This window comes from Mycteria americana, chromosome 2 (genome assembly GCF_035582795.1).
Source record: "Mycteria americana isolate JAX WOST 10 ecotype Jacksonville Zoo and Gardens chromosome 2, USCA_MyAme_1.0, whole genome shotgun sequence".
In the NCBI taxonomy this organism is placed as follows: Eukaryota; Metazoa; Chordata; class Aves; order Ciconiiformes; family Ciconiidae; genus Mycteria; species Mycteria americana.
Genome location: NC_134366.1, coordinates 74,915,493 through 74,933,152, shown reverse-complemented (window position 1 = coordinate 74,933,152; position 17,660 = coordinate 74,915,493). Strand labels below are relative to the sequence as shown.

The following is a 17,660-nucleotide window of genomic DNA, read 5'->3' as shown; positions in this document are numbered from 1 at the left end:
GTGCTTTTCCTAGCTGTCTGTCAGCTGGGAGTAGCAGCATTTATTTCACCATTAGCTATTAGATTCCCTTTTCTTGGACTCCCCAGCCTTTTAGGAATGGAAGGGGGAAAAGCCCACTTTTTTTTCCCTCTCACTTACTCTAAAGCAGTATTGCAAGGAAACACATAAAGGATTCCCACAATTGTGAAGAGTCACATCTGTTTTGGAGAAAAAAAAAAAAGTGGGTTGTTATATTCAGTTAATATCCATGGTCTTCTTGCCAAAAAAACTCCCCGAAGATGTATTGATGTAGGGTTGCTAGAAGTTACTGTGAAGAACTGGTGTTCTAATATCTCAAAGTTATTCATACCTCACAGTACTACAGTACAGTAGAGATCTTACCCAACAAGTGTACTCTCAAAGACTTGTGGAGACTGATTTACATGTGGCCTAATGACATTTTGATTTATTAGAATGATTTGGAATTATTGGGTGTATGTGAGATTTGGGAAGCTGTTCAATGTGTGTTTTAGGCATCCTAAAGTGCTGGTATAAAAATGCCTGGCAGGAAGCTGGATTATATTCTTAATTAGTGCAGTCTGTCCCTTACATTTTTTTTGTGCGAGAGGCTTCCCACTCACTACATTCCTTTCAAAGTATTTGATATATTTATTTTTTGGTTGCTAGCATGATATGAAAATACTCCATACAGCCAGTGCTTCTTGAACAGCAGCTCAAGGGCTCTTTTTTTTTTTCCCAGGCATTCCAATGAAAACAAGTGAGAGAAATTGCCTTCGGTGTGTTCTCATGTACCAGGCAGCACATTTACTTAGCCTACTTGTTCTTTAGACAAGTTTTCTTAAAATAAAAATTTTACGCTGCAGAAAGCTGTCATGTAATATACATCTGACTTTTCTTAAGCCCTGCTTAAAGAGAACAGATATTGAAATACTTTCATTCTTTCTAATACTTCAGCTTGGTAGCATATTATGGTAATCCGGAGATGGGTTTTCCTTGCACATGCATGTAATCAAGTCATTGACTTGCTTGCTGTATTAAGGCACAGATGTAATACAGTAATTCTGAATGTATTAAAAATGTGTTTAAAATTAGACCTTCTATTTGCGGATCTGGTTGCTTTTTTTTTGACACCACAATTTCAGAAAATCTGAATACTTGTTTAACTTGTTAACAAGTTCATTGCAATAAAGAAAAATATTCAGGCTTTGATACACAGGAGCACTTAAACATATGATTAAATGTCCTTCTTGAAGATGAAGGCTTTCCTGAATTGGAGCTTTAATCATATGTTTTACAGCCTTACTGAATCACTGCTTGATAAGTAATGCTGTATGGACTAGATAGGTAGCTCTGTGTAGGTAGTGCGTATCAAAAGGAGGAGTAATTAATGCATTGTGGTTTAGTGGTCAGTCTAGTAGACCACAGATGTACTATTACGCTTGATTCAGACTAAGTCTTTGTAGAGCTGTTGAGTTTAAAAAAGCTGCCTTAGAAGTGAATTTGGAATAACATTGTCTTGAGAGAGCTGGGACAACTAAGGACTTGTAACCAAAACTGGTAATGATGGGGTTTTGCTGAAGTTGGTAGAAATGTGGGTTTCTGACAGCTGTCTCTGCATGTCCTAATTTCATAGCTCAGTTTATTTCTTATATGATCTGATGCCGATATCTTAATACCACTCTGTTATATTTTTTAAATCTTTCTATAATTATTCTTTTTCTCCGAGGGCCTGATTTTTAGCATTGGTTTTGAACACTTGTATTTTTCAGGTAGTTTTCTTTTTCTAGTTTATTTTTTAAGGGGGGAACCTTAGTTACAGGAAACAACAGAAACCTGAGCTGAATGATGTCAAAACAGGTTTTTATATCGCATTTAAGTCATTTTGTAATGGGTGGAGTACTTAAAAAATCTCTGGGGCATTAGAAACAATTACAGTGCTTGCAAATGTTTCTTCAAGAAAGTTCAGTGAATACCTGGTACACTAAATAGGAGCTTAGCACAGCTGCTGTGAGTACTTTTGTTTTGATATTAAAATGGTTTTTGTAAAATGGGGAAGTGCTATGTTACGTGTTAGACCACACATGACCTTAAACCTAACCCCAACCTCTTTACGATCCCACCATGTGTATGCAAGTCCATGCCTAGATGCTGGTTTATGGCAAGCCTGGGGGGATGCTGGGCTAGAGGGGACTGTCAGGGCTCACCCTGCCCCAGGGGATGGACTCAGGCACACGCCAGCCCTCAGGGAAAAACACATAAAGGACCCTTTCTATTCCATTGTTCCTGGAGCAATGTGTCTCCTGTTTGTACGTCTCTTGACTTCCTTTAAACTCCAAGTTCAGCTAAAAGCATACAGCTCTACTAACTTTAGCAGCATTGTTTGTAAACACAAGGCTTGAAGTAGCTTCTCCAAGAACTCTGTTGTTGCTATTGGATGCAGCATGTGAAAAATGAAAGGATGACTTGTGGTGCTGAATATAATCCATTCATTCTCTTCCAGCTTCAGTGCAGAAGGCTTTCATGATTTTATGTGATGTTTCTAAGTGGTGAAAGTCACATTCAGACACATTTTTTAGCTAAGTACAGTGACTTGAATGCAGGCACACAGACAATGTCCTTCTGATGTTGAAGCTCAGGAGACTGCCTGGCTTCTTTGCTCTATCACATATACAGAGTAACTTTTGTTCTTTGATCCTGGTAATCTTGGTTTGAAGCACCTGGGCAGACTCAAGTGAGCCTTTGTGTGATTGTAACAAGGATGTTACCTTACAATGCATGCTCACAGGGAAAGTTTCAGCCCTAGGTTGCATCAATTTTTAACACCTTTATGGAGCTGTGGTGGCTTGACCTTGGCTGGCTGCCAGACACCCACCCAGCTGCTCTCTCACTCCCACTTCAGGGAGTTAATAGTTTCCACTTCAGGACACTAATATCAAGGTTTGCAATGGGTACCTGTCTAGAAGCAGGCACAGCAGATATTTGCTGTTAGGAAGTAGTTTTCAAAGCCAGACACCAGACACCATGATGTCAGGAGGCCCTGAAGGCAGACAAGTTCTGTGCTCCTTTGTCCAGTGCTTTTGTTGTGTTTTTCATATTTCACTCAAAATCTCCACTGCTTTCATGTTAGTGTTTCTGCTTGTACTTATAATTCCCACCCCCATGAGCCCTTTCTCTTTCTGCTTTAAGCACGCTTTAATATTTTCTTGCTTATGTATAGTGTTGAGACATTTCAGTGCTATGTGAAAGCACAAAGCTTTGTCACTTCCCAGAGACAAAGAAAAATTGTCCGCAGGCAGATGAACGAAATGGAAACACTGACAGGTCTGAGCACTCAGCAAACTGTGATCCTGGTGAATGTGCAGTTTACGCCCTCCTGAGACTGACCCCATATAGCTCGCTCACGTTCATTCAGACTTTCTGGTCATGCCTTATCCTATGGCATCAACACCTTTAGTGTCAGAGCCAGGGAAGGATGAGTCTTCCCAAGAGTTCTTCTTCCTTATAAGCTGGGCAGCATACAATTTGAGGAAATACGTCCCATTTCCTGGAAATTCCGTGCAATGTAAAAGGAGTATGATCTCTGTGTGTGTGTGTGCATGTATGTGGCTGGCAGAAGTATGTAAAAAAACTTGGATCTTTGGTCTTTACAATTCATGAATATTTATGCACACTGGGGCCAGTTTGACACTTCCTTGCCACTGATTTATGCTGCTGCAGAATTTAGTCTAGTATGTTCCTCCAAGTTAAAGCATCCCTGAGATGTGTTTATCCTTATTCCACAAGATCTCATGGAGCCTGTGTTGCTGTTCCATGGAGGTTTTTGGGAGGAGTTAAGTGCTGTATTCAGGTTTCAGTGATACATTTCTTGCTTTATTTGGGATTCTATCCTAAAGGGGTCATTTGTGTTTGTGAGCATGAAAGGGAAGATCTTAGTGCTTAGAAATGTATTTTATTTATATAAGGGTCCATTTCTTTTCAGAGACTTTCCATTTACTTTTATTTCAGGTCATTTTTATTAATATAACCAAATATGGAATGGTCTTTTCCTCTTTGTCCCCAACTCATTCTTCAGTGACTCCCTCTCTCCTTGCACGACACATACATCCTGGGTGTTTTGTTTTCAACCTAAACTGTTGGCAACTCACTTGTAATTACAGTAGGAATTTTAAGCCACTGTAAAGAGAGCTAATGGATGTATAATTAACTAATGACAGTCTGTGGGACTAAGCCTAGCAAAGTGAAAGCCATAAAAATTCAGAGCAACTGAGGTGGAACTTCACAGCTTCTCTGCAGTGTATGGAAAAGTCTGTTCTGCCAGGGTAGTAAAGTTGGGGAGATGGTTTGAGAACTTGGGAGAGGACAATGCGTCTTGAAACGTTGGGAAAGAACCGGAGAAGGAGTAGAGGGTGAGAACAGGAGGAAGACACGTGTCTTTCTCTCCCCATCGTTTCCACCATCTGATCTGATCATGGGCATGAACCTCCTCCACAGGCCTGATTTCTCTTCAGAGCCCAGTTGCCACTGGATGGGGCTACCCTTTTCCATAACCATTAACTCTTCCCCCTGCATGCTTCCCTTGGCAGCAGCAGCAGAAGTCACAATTCTGGTGGGCAGAAGCAGAGACCAGCTGGTTGGGTTGCTCTGGGAAAAGGAGCAGGCCAAGTAGGCCATGCATCCCCTCTCTCTTTGAGGGGCAGGTTTTCAGGTAGTAACAGGATGGCTTTGCCTGTGCCAGGCTGACCTGGAGGACAGCTTATGGACAAGCAGGCCCCTTAGGGAGCTTGGAGGGAGTGCTCTTGCTGGTTAGCCACGGTGCCTTCTCCAGGGGCTGTGCAGGCGGGCTGCGTAGCTGTCTCTGTGGCTCCGATCCTGTTCGCTTCGTTTGCTGAACCCCACTGGGGTTAATGGGGCTGCAGTGAGGTGAGCCAGCCTGGGCTGTGTGGGGGCTGGATCCTCTGGTCCACCAGATTTAGGTCATCTAAAATTAGATCCTAGCCCTAAACCTCAGTTATGCACCTGAATCTTTCCACTGCTGCCTTAATAAAAGCATGCAGGGTCATAACCCTTTTGGTTATAAAAAGAACACTGACTTTGGAAACAGCTGTATCCATTTTATGTCCATTCCCACATCCTGAAGTATTCCTACCTGTTCTTTTGTACATCCCTCCTCTTAACGTTGCTACCTTTTACTGTGTAAATGAAGAAATGTCAGATCCGTGCAGCGTGGGGGCGAGTAGCTTACTTGTACAGATGCAGCTGCTGTTGAAAAGCATACCTGAGTAAATGTGTTACAATTCTCATAAATACTGATATAACGTCTAGCACGTAGTTTTAAATAACAGGTAGTTCTTGATCTGCCGTAGCATTTCCAGTGACTCACTGTCCCCCCCCTTGCAGCAATTACAGAAGAGTATTTCAGTCCCTGACTCAGAGGGAGGCTTCCTTCCAGGGCTTCTGGCCATGCTGGAGCTCCAGCTCTGCAGCCGTATGGAGCAAATTGTAGGGGGCATCATGGTAGCAGGTGGGGACTGCGCCAAGAATAATGTGGGCACGGCATATGTTTTGAACTAGTGATAGTAAGCCATTAAAGAGAGAGTTTGCTTTGGATTCGTGGCCAGGAATTTGGTTGCCAGAATCTTGGCTATGACTTTTGTGTCTCTAACACTGGGTGCTTACAGGAAAGACATCCCAAGGGACACATCTGATGGCTTCCCTGTTAGGCGAGGCTAGGAAACTGCAAAGTGTAAAAATTAAAAGGGGTAAGTGTGCTCCCACCCAGATTTGTTGTGATTTCACGGCTTTTGAAGAGAAAGTGTCTTCCTGCAGACCTGTGGGAACACAGAGCATGAGGCTCACAGGGCAGGCCTGGGGATGGGGCTCGGCTGTGTGTCAGGTTGTGAGGTGGGAGCTGTAGGGTGAGCTTTCATGTGCGCTGACCCCCCAAGTTCCATAAGCACCATCATTTCTTCCTCTGGGGAGGAATTCAGCAGGTACTGCAAGCCGGCATGTCGTGTACACGCTGACAGGCTGCAGCTGGCCTGGCCATGCTGGGAGCTGCAAAACGGCAGCAGTGACATGCTGCCAAATGTGACCTGACAGCCTTGCCACGAGGACACTCAGGACTGTGGGGGAGGCAAGCAGAAGTGGACCAAAGGGCTCGAGTCTCCTGTTTGCCTCGTGAGATGTCAGATCTGACAGGCACATGGACGGGTCTTGATCCTCTGTTGTTTTCATGTTCACGCAGCCTCCATTCGTGATGCAGCTTTTTAGATTTAGTAGAGCTGCGCTCTTCACTTGATGCTGCTGCAAGCAGCTGTGCGCAGCTGGCCACCAGGTCTAGGCTTGTAAGAAATGTGTGTGAGCGTCGTCTTGCCATCAGCTAAGTGTACTCAAAAGCAGATCTGTGGAAATCAGGCCAAGTTACTTGGGGATGGGAATAGATTTTCCTGTGCCTTAAATGCTGCACTGAACCCCACTGTCTATTTTGAGGTGAATAAAATCTGCAAATTTGCTTCCCATTGTTTCAGCTTAAGCATGAGGATATTCTCTTTACTTTCTCTTTTAGTGTTACTGTGTAAGAATGAGAGTCTTGAAATTTTTTATGGTTATGGTGCAGTGTTTTCAAATGCTTAGGTCAGAAAATGTTACATGTGAACATGATGTTTTCATTTGTTACTTCTCAAAGGACAGAAATTTCTTCCCCAAGCACTGCTGTGACACAATGTATGGTGGAAACACACCTGTTCTGAGCATCTCCGTGTCAAAGTGCCACTGCATTTAGTTCATGGTTCACAAACCTCAGTTAGATGCCTAAGAGCCCTATAAAATAGATGGAAGAGCTGGATGCCAGGGAGTGGGATGCACAAAAGCTACGGACCTGAGCTGTCCATCATAGTGAAGGGAATGCAGAAAAGAGGACAGCACGTGAAATACTCTTACTTGCTTGGATTTAAGCTCCAGCCCTGTATGAAGTAGGGCATGCCACCTGAAACCCTTTCCTGGGTTTAGATGCCTTTGCCAGCCCTCTTGCGATGGACTGCCAGCTCTCTATCTCAGTAACAACTCATGGAGAAGGTGCAGTTCATGGTACCCACCGCTTACGTTACAGGCTAAATGTTTGAAGTGCTTGCCTAGGAAGTGGGGATCTGTGCTTGCTGTCACCTTCCACTGCCCAGGAGAGGTCCCGAGCCACCAGCCGGAATGGAAAGCGGGAGTGGAGACACCCATTGAAACTGTGCAGGTGCAACAAAGACTGAAAGATTCATAGGGATGAGAGGGGTATGAACGAAACTCATGCAAAAGGGCAGAATTTTATATATATATATATATATATATATAAAATATGTACATATGAATGCAGTTTATTTTTTTAATTAAGAATTTATTGTCCCAAGTCAGATCCCTGCTCCTAGGACTTTGATGAGGGCTCTGACCACTATACTGTTGCATGTAACATAGGTAATGTCTTATCTGTGTGAGTGTTGTTTTTGGGGGGTTTTTTTGGTTCTTTTTTAATTTGATGATAAGAGGCCTGACTGAGGTGCTTTGTGCCAGCAAGGTGAATATTCTCTGAGAACCCAACCCAGTTCAGGCCTTTTGGGGAGGTGGGCTCTCAGGCACCTTCTTGGTAAATTTTGAATCGCCTGAAGTGTGAAACTGGCACCAAGATGGCAAAGTAGTGCATTTGGGTGAGCAGGTGCTTTTATGGATCTGAGCTGTAAATTCTCAAGTAATGAGAAGTGACTACATGGTTTGTGGGATGTTTCAGCTGTTGATTTCTCTTTTCAGGCTGAGTGGACCATTAATGAGCAGATGGGCTCTGCTGGGAAGGCTTGTCCTCACACCATGACAGCTGACAAGTCAGAAGCTGGAGACTTAGCTCTGGAGCCCCTGCTCACTTGCAAGCTATGTCTCTGTGAATATTCCTTGGATAAGATGACCACTCTTCAGGAATGCAGCTGCATCTTTTGCACATCGGTAAGACCTAGCAGCACCTTTATGTTACAGGAGCAGGGTAATGGGAGATAGACAGAACTATGAGATGGGGTTGCTTGTCCCATACAAGAAGCGTGTTTTATCCATGCTGATAGAGGATGCTTTCCTAATGACCATTTGGTGTTAGTCCATCTTGCCTTATTTAAAAGACTTCTCTGTCATTCTGCTTTTGATAATTCGTAACTCTAACAGACAAATAATAATAAATCCCAGTAGTAAATGGGAAAAAAGATGCATTTTAAAACTGTCAGAGAATATACACAGTCTATATGCAATCTCAGTATTTATTTCTTCTGAAGCAAAATCTTGAAACATCATAGGATAACTGTGAGATTTTGTTTCCCCATTATCATCTTCTGAGTACTCAGAGACCTTTTCAGTCTTGTATGTAATTTTTAAGGGCAATCAGAAAACCTAAACAAAAATGAACCTTGGCCTATTGAACCTTTGCATCTGCAGTCTATGCTGCAGAGATGTTGCCCAGGTCATGTATTGCCTATAGTTGTCAGTGAGGACTTTCTGTCCTGCAAATTCAGATCAAATAAAGCTGGTGGAAGTGATAAAGGCAGAGGCTGAGTGAGCTGATAAAAGCCCTACAGATATCAGTACTCTTCTGGTCTCTTTGTCAGCATGGGAAAATGGACCCAGTTTCTCTGGCAATAGTGACTTTGATGTACCCGACTAATGGAGTTTGGAAACAGGTCAGAAGCCACTGGAGAGATGTTGGTTTTTTAAACTCCAGAATAAATATACTTGGTTTTATTTTTTAACAACAAATTGTGGATAAGCATTAAGCAAGTACGTTTAAGTTTTGCCCTTGATTGTTGGAACTCATGGAAGAAATCTGATATTTGTGAAGTCAGCTTGAGTGAGAGTGTCTTAATTTACTCTGAATTCAAGGTAGCTTAAATTGGATAAGAATCTAGCTGTATGTTTCAAGAAACTAGGGTAAGATTGATTAATATACATTTTCAGCCTGAACTTCACGAAGTTTGTTTCCCATACTGACTTCCACAAAACATTTCCGTATTTTCCTTTGTAACAAAAGTTTTAACAGGACATACCTAACAGGTAGGTATGAAGATATTGCTTTAAATAAAAAAAAAATTGGAGAAGTTGATACCTTTACAGTGGTCCCACTCTTCTCCAAGAATTCAGTGACTCTGATTTAGTATCATTAATGGCACATTAACCTCAGTGTTAGCTGGGCAGAATAACCCTTTTGCCCCTAGGGAAGGGAGGACTGCTGAGGACCGTGCCAGGCAGAGCTGGGCTCTCCGCTCCTCCAGGGCACTGGCTAAAGGGAGAGGTCGGTGATGGCTGGGGATGTTGCTGTCCCCACCTGTCCCCTGTTGGTGCCGCAGCTGCTACCCCATACATACACCGCTTACCTGGCCGGTAGCGGGAAGAACATCCTCTCTGAGCTTGGCTCTCCAGTGCCATGACAGCAAAGTGGAAAGTACAGTCACAGTTGTTTGGCATCTGTGCAAACTTTGCTGACTCTGTCTAAACCAAGACCCAGCCATGAGTGAGTGCAGAATGCAGCTGGGAGAAGCTTTTAGACATGCTCTGTTTCAGTGGATGTAATATGTCTTGATTGTGCTTATGCTCCATGTCTACCCTTTGTCTGGCTGTTGTTGCCTGTGTCCGAACATCCTCCCGATGGACGCGTCTAGGCTGATGCAAAAGAGACACGTAGATCTTGCATCCTATAACAAAGCGGGCCCTGGAAACTTTTAACCTGCCTATGTGGCTTTCTGTCTTGAATCCAGAGCAGTTTCTGGGAGGCCGTATGAGTTGCACATTTGGGCAGCCTCCAAAGAGCAGTGTCAGAAGCACCTTGCAATGGTGCCAGGGCTTGCATGGGGGATTGCTCGGGGCACAGCCTGCAGTAGCTGCACTGGTACGCAATGCCCTAAATTTCCTCCCACCCATGCCAGGGCTTCTAGATACCTTCACACTGCACTTAAGACAGATATTCAGGTAAGAACGTCAACTGTGAGCTATGGGATCGAGCCCATACCAGTTTTTCAGCTAGCAATGCTTTCAGCTTCTATAGCTTATTCTTATTTTCTATCAGTAAGGTTAATTATATAGATCCAAGAGTAGTATTAAATTTGAAATAGAAAAGGGCTTGACATGGACATAATAGATTCTGCTCTACTAAGGTGAAACTGCTAGTTTTGTTAATTTTTTGTTCTATTACATGTGTGAGGTCTTTTTTTTTGCTGACTGTAATGATGATTCTGCATCTATGATTGTTTTTCACTACAACATTTTTGGCTGTGGAAATAATTGGAAATTGTTACTATTTAGGCATCTGGAGGGGCGAGCTTATATCTCCTTTTCACTTGTAGCCTGTAAAACCAAGGAATTGAAATTAGTTAGAATTGTGCACAGCTATTTTTTCAGCTTAGAAACTCCTGTAATAAACATTATACCTCACAAAAGCTGTATTCTAGCCAAAGTAAGTAAACCGTGTTTAAGAAGGTGTATGTTTGCATTTTGGTGGAATGTTGCTAGTAAGACAGGAGTTTTCAAATAGCTATAAACATTTTTACTCTCTCTGTTCAGAGAAGAATAAGCAGATGGCTTGCAGAACACACTTGCAGAACACACATCTTACTTGGTAGCCCAGTCAGGTCTGAAGAGGCATCAGCCTTGTATTTCTCAACATTTGTTGCACTTGGCATAAGACTCCACTGAAATGTGAGATAAAGCACACATTTACACATCCCAAGAATTTGGAAACGGTGTACCTTGTACCTTGTACATCAGTGTACCTGATGGCTTGGTTTAATTGTGTTTGGACTATATTAGTTTTGAATGAAAGACTGATCTCTGAAGAGGGTTGGGCAGGGATGTGAGGTATATTTTATCTGCAAAAGTTATAGAGGACTGCACTTTATATTATTCAGGTCATTTCCTATACCTATAAAACCTTTGCGGAGTGCCATGCTGTGGTGCACACTCTTACATATATATATATATATATATATATGTATATATATTCAGCAATGTATGTATTGCTTAAGCTGCATGGTTTTACGCTACTTGCCCCATTCCCGAAAGGGGAGGGTGTCTCATCTGTTCCTGATACTGCATATCTTGTTTTTTGTCTTTTTGTCTTGTCATCCTTCTAGTATATTTGGTGGGATGTCCTTCCTATCTGCAGTCCCTTGTGCTTATCTTGTCTTGCACCTTTTTCTTCCTTGGATGCCCCTATGTGCAACTACACAGGTTTTTGCCCCTGCGGTGGTCACATTGCTCACATATGTACATAAAATAGTCATACACTGTGTCTGGCTACACCATTGCAGTGTCACAAAATACAGTATTTTAGTGCACTTATATCTGGGTCCAAAGCAAACTAATATTAATAACATCCTGATTGATACACTTACAAAATTATATTTTGAATATTACACTTATTCTAGTAAATTTTCCTACATGTTTGTATCCTTCGCTCTTCTCCGTCCTCCCCCAGATAGCTCCAGCGGTGCCTCAGTCAGGCAAGACTCAGGAGTGTTCAGTTGGGGTAGTGCCAGAAATGGACGGGCCGACCTCCCTGCTTTGCCCTGGGCACTGGGTTTTGCCCAGGCTTTGGCACTCATTAGGCTGGCTGGAAAGTATACATCTGGGAGACCCCTGCCTTTTCAAAACCTGGCTGAAACTGGGAAAACAGCTGGGAGAGACGATGAGTGGTGTAATTGCATGCTCCTCTCTTCCTCTTGCTAGAAATGCCCTGGTAGCTGGCACAGCAGAAATTACCCTTTGGAAGCAGTAGTGAGGGAGTGCAGGACTAGCAGTAATACTGGAAATACTAAGGGCCCTATGGAAGACTCAGTGCAAGTCTGTAGCCTATAAGCAGTCATGGAGGTGAGGTTTTACCAGGTGTGGTAAGATTGCCCTGGTGGCAGCGATGACAGAAGGGAACCAGTGCAGTGCTGTTATGGAAAATATGGTTTTGGGAGTCAGTAAAAAAGCCCGTGTCAGCTTCCTCCCTGCACACCAACTGTTTGCTTTTGTCTCTCCTCTTTTCTTCCCTCCTTTCCTTTCCTCCCTCCTTTCAGAGTCCTGACAAGAGCCAGGTGAGCAATAAATGGCATTGCTGCTATTTACGTCAAGCAGCAGTTTATATCCGTCTTGTGTGTTATTTACTGGAACAGGGTTCAAGGTGCCTAAGACAACATGTAACAAACTCTGAGAACAGAAGATACGTTCATGTATTTCATTCTATGTTGTCAGCACATGTTTATGCAGAACTAGCATGATTCACCCTTCTTTTTTTCCAAGCAAATTCTTTGTTGGGTCTTGTACTCCTGAGAAGTGTGTGAGGTAACTGAGTTACAAAACATGCAAAACAAATACCATGATGATCCACCTGTTTGTTATTTTGGTGCACACAATGCGGTCTAAATGAGATTAAACTTCATGCAACCTTAAAAGGAGAGGTCAGTGTGCAATGTTGAATAGAAGCACAGGTAGCTTCTGTGCTGTCTTGGCTATTCTATAAGTAGAAGGTGATCCAAAGGCATTTGGGAGAACAAGATTTTCTGTTGTAGGTATGCGTGACAGCAAGGCCAGGGCTAGACATGGGCGAAAAAGGCTCTTTTGCTGCTGTTGACACTGGTGCCCTGGGCAGCTGCCTACCTGGCAAGTCAGGGCCTTGGGAGGCTGCAGCCTCCGAGAGAGGAGGTTGCATGCTGCTGCCAGCTACTTTTGCTAGAGGGGAAGGGGAACCCTTCCAGAAATAGGAGTTTCTCAGTCGCACTTCACCAGCAGGACACTCTAAGCCTCCTCTGCTTTCCTTAATCTTTTTGAGAGCAGCTGTGCATTGCCCTGCCTCCTTTGGGTGGCTAAATATTGACATTTTGTCCTTAGTGCTGTGAAGCCTCAGATAGCTTGTGCAGGAGAGCACTGGAGAACTGGAGACAAACTGATGTGAAGGATCAGCATCATCAGCAAAAAGCATGGGCAGAAAAGCCTGAGAGTAGAGGAGACCAAGTAGATCAAAGGCAAAGAGGAGGCAGATGACAAAGAGCATGGGATGCCTGCTAAATGGAGCAAATGTATGTGAATACTCCAGTGAAAGGCTACTTAGTAAAACTTAGGAGTAAGGGAAAATTTGCCTTCATCTAGCCAACACTGGGTTTTAGTATCTCTTCTGTTTCTTTGTGCTAATTTTCAAGAAGGGGTTTCGTCCCCTCTTCTTCCTCGTCTTTCTCCCATCCTAGGAGACACCTGCATGTGCTCACAGCTGCACCAGAACACTACCTTCTCCCCTTCCTAAATGGACCTTGTGCTGCAATGCCCTACTTTATATAAAGCTCACCTCAGGTTCTTTTCTGCTTCCACCCACAGGTAGCAAGCTGTCAAGTTTTGACATTTTGGATTCTTTTTCCTCAGCTCGACATTTGAAATGTTTCAGAATAGCTTTGTTTTAAATTTATAAAAAAGAAAATTCCCACACCTGCTAATATTGGCACTGAACACATAGCACTTTTATAGTAATTTAGATGGTTTAAGAACTTCTTGCATGCACTTCTGTGCAGAGTCACACCAAAGGCAGAGTTGGTAGGGGTAGCAAAAAAGCATAAAGGTACCCATTGCCTTTTGATGGATGCTACTATTCAGGAAGAGGGGCTACATGTTTCTGAAGTCAACAGAGGTGGCAGTATCTGGGTGGTGGCCAAGGGAAGACAGGTGAGGAAGAGGGAACTAACATGTTTAATGACAGCACCGCATCGGTGAAGTTGGTGTTATCTCCATTTAACAAATGAAGAAACAGATGTGAAGTAAGTTGTCAATGCCCCAGAGTGCCACAGTAACTGAGCCAGCCTGTGACATAAGCTTCACGGTCATGTCTGTTTTGTAGCTGTTGGTAAGGCCAGGTTTGGCCTGACACAGATTTGTTTGCAAGAGAAATGGCATTCGCAGCTGGTTCGGTTTTGGGAAGGGTGAGTTTCTGTGGTCCTGTTCTCTGGTCCTTTTCTGTTTAGTGGTACCACTTCATGGCAATGATTACCAGGAACCTATGTGACTTTTATGAAAGGCTGCCAGGATGTGGTGGGCCATGTGTTTTAGACTGTGTATCTGAGCAGAATCTAGCACCATTGGTGGTAGATCTTTTGAGACAAAGCTGATGACAATATATTTCTTAGATGTACTTCAAAGATGCCTTAGAAAATGGCTTGTGGAGCAGTGGGAGGCCATTATATTCTGGTCCATTGTCATGTTTACTTGGTGTTTTCACTTGATCATGATAAAATAAAATGCTTGTCAGTGATGTTATTCCTCCCCTTCCACTGAGCCACGAGATGACCATATGTCATTTGAGGCTAAAGGAGCATTTTTTCACTTTCTTTCAAGCATCTTTCTCAATAAGGCTCTTATGTGGCCTGATCTTCTGTCTATTTGAAGGCAACTTCATTTATCACTGCATCTGGTCCTTAGCAGTTGAAATATAGATTGGACAATACAAATGCATGTTTCACTGGACTTTTGTTTTTCACTTTAAACCGTGCCTATCATAAGTTTATCTCTAACAAATTCATAAATGGCTCTTTCTGTTGTGTACTTTTTAAAAACTTTCTTTAATTGGAAAAGCCTCACATTTTTTTCCAAGTGAAGTGCAGATGCCTCCAAGCTAATTGCCAAGACTTGATGCATCTAGTTTTAAGACCTGTTGAGAAATACTTGAGACATTCCAGGAGTTCAGTTACCACACATTGAAAGCGACTGGCCCATTTTAGAGATTCAACATGCAGAAGTGTAGATGTCATGACAATGATGAACATATTACTAAATGTTATGTAGATCTGTCATAAACACTATGAGTACTGTTTTGTATTTTGGGTTTTTTGGGGGAGGTGTATTTAATTGAGTACACAATTGATTAAATGCTGAGTGGATCAGGTAGTTAAATTTAGAGTTCTGACATGAACTGTCTCACTGAAGTCAATAATACTACATATTCCATATAAAACTACGTCACTACAAGACTGCTTCGTCTTGTACCTAAAGAACAGGTAACACTTGTAAATGATAAGAAAGAAATGAAAACTATGTCTTAGTGAATAAAAAGTACATAAACAATGCTCAGAACTGAAACAAAACCTAAATGCCTATCTGTTGATCTGTTCTCAATCGTAACACACTCTGGAATGCCAACTGAAAAGTTATGTTTTCTTTCCATTTACAGTCTTTTTTTTTTTGCCCCCCCCCCCAATTTTGGGTTTGTAAAAAGGCTAAGGCTAAAAAAACTCCAAACCCAAACAAGTACAGTTTTGAGGACAAATCTGGAAGAGAGATTTTACATTTTAAATCAGTCTTGCAGATTTTAATATGGAAACCTGAGGTTTTCTTAATTTTTCTGAAATTGAAATTGTCTTCAAGTTATACATTAGTAGGAAAGACCTTCTTCTTTTGGCAGGATGCCTTCAGTCATTTCTTGCATTTTCATATTTAACATAGATCATGCCCTAGTAGTGGTTAAGAAATACTGTAGATCTGTTTTTTTCTCTTTCCGCAATTCAGTTAAAGACAAATACCCTTCCTTATTCTGTATCAACTGCTGCACAGTGGTTAGCAGCAATATTTGTAGCATTTGACCAGAAAACATGCCAGCTCTTTCCGTTTCTTTCTTCTTCCTAGCCATCCCTCCATCTTTCTTAAAACTACCTGTTCAATTTTGTCATGTCACATACGTGGTTTGCTTTTATGCTTTTGCATCCAAACCAATGAAGCTGCATTCAGGGAGCTCAAGAGCTGCATGCAGATGGGAGATGAGCAAGGTAATGGAACATGTCAAGGTACTTGAAAAAGCAATATGTAGGAATGATTGAGATTCATCTTTTGTCTCTGCTACAGAGATTATCTGAAAATGGCTTTGAATAGAAACATAAGATTTCATAGTAAGAGAGATATAATGTCTTTGTCACATCATTACCTAGCAACATAATACTGAAATTATACTTTGAACTCATTCTTATGTTAAAATGCAGAACTGTTATGGTCCCTTTGCAGATTAAATACATGGCCAAACAGACTTTTTTTTTGGTCAGTACATTAAAAATCCCCTCCATACAATATGCTTTGGGGAAAAAAAAAGAGCAGCATGTAGGAGAATTGTCTAAATGAAGAATCCATTAATAGCCTGAACAGAATTTTCTATTCCTGGGGCTCACAGCTGACCCTAGAAAACACTTTTGAAGATTAGAGGAAGTATTTATTACCGAAGAAGGAATTTTATACGTTATTAGTTTGTGCATTGCTAGATTGGGCTTTTCAGTGCTTTTTTAAAGATTCTTCCCTCGTGTTACAACATACACTTTCAACAAAGCCTTAGCTCCAGGAGAGGAATGTGTACTTGGGGCATACATAAATATTTGCCTAAATCGTAATCTTTCTTACAAGTCCTGCAAGATAAAAAATAAATACATATATGTTGCATATATGTACTATGATAATTTGATCCCGGTACTTTACAGGCCTTAACTTACTAAATACTCTTGAGTAGCATTTTGTGAAGTAGGTAAATGGATATTGACCTTATTTTATGAAACAGAAGGTGGTGATGGCCTGAAAGACAAAAATGGCATAAAAGGAAAAAAAAAATCTTGTCCCAAAATGCTTAGACAGCAAATTATTTGAAAAAGGTCTCATTATACATTATGAATCTCAGGCAGAGAAAAAATTACTTGTAATACTCTTTCCACTGAAGTTGACAGTAGTCCAGCAGGAGCAAAATGTGCTTGGCAAAGTTAGATCAGCACCAAAACCTTCTCTTAGGTGTACTGAGTTTTACTGGTGGAATTACATTATCACATTTGAATTGATCCCTCTTGCTTGATTGCATCAGGATTTTGTGATGTATCCCAGAACACAGATATGTACATGGAATAGTTGCTTAGTGGGGAAAATTTGAGTAAACTGAACGTAACTGATTAGGGTATACTTGCAGGTATGGAAGTTAGAATTCCTTGGATTGGTGTCTACCATTTATTTGAGGGGTGAATGTAATGGAGCCAAACCTCCAATTTCATTTGTAGTCAGCAGGCTGCAAACCTGTTCAGCAAGATCTCAGTAGATGTTTAGTCTGTTGCCTCAACCATTCTGCCTCGACTATGTGATGCATTCATGGAAACCTCGCTGTGCTGGTAGGAAGGTCACTGCTGATGACTTGCTCTGGCCATGGAGAGTGAGACGATGGTATGACTGACATTGTAAGCCGCAGGTCCTGTGGTGCAGCCTCTCCAGCCACTGACTGCTCTCCACGCTTGTAAGTCACCGCACTGCGGGAAATTGGTGGGGGAGTGTAGCCCAAAGGTGTTGAGACATGGTGATTTCTTGGATGTCAGGATTAAGATCCTTTCAAGGAACTCTAATACCACAAAAGGCTGAGTATCTTGATCTTACCTTCACTTTGTAAAGCAGTTAAGTAGCATATGTAGAATGTGCAGTTTTCCTAACTGAGATCTTGCTGATTTTTGTAGACAAAATGCATGAAAAGTCTTACCATTTTATGTCTTCCTAATGTATTCTCCATAGTGTGGGAGGACATACTGCTGAGAAGGTCAGTTATGATTCATTATATAGACATTGAATCCTCTTTTCATCACATTTGCAGCTTGTACATCTTTTCAGATACTTTTATTTGCCAC

At 42.0% G+C, this 17,660-nt stretch overlaps 1 protein-coding gene across 5 annotated transcripts in view; it reads left to right on the top strand.

Annotated features, from left to right (window-relative positions):
- RNF144B (ring finger protein 144B) overlaps positions 1-17,660 on the top strand; it is a 93,772-nt gene that overhangs the window by 52,391 nt on the left and 23,721 nt on the right. For all 5 annotated transcript variants that reach the window (XM_075493764.1, XM_075493760.1, XM_075493763.1 and 2 more), the window contains exon 2: positions 7,789-7,977. In XM_075493764.1, the coding sequence (XP_075349879.1) occupies positions 7,813-7,977 (165 nt within the window). In that variant the 5' untranslated portion in view covers positions 7,789-7,812. The remainder of the gene's footprint in view (positions 1-7,788; positions 7,978-17,660) is intronic.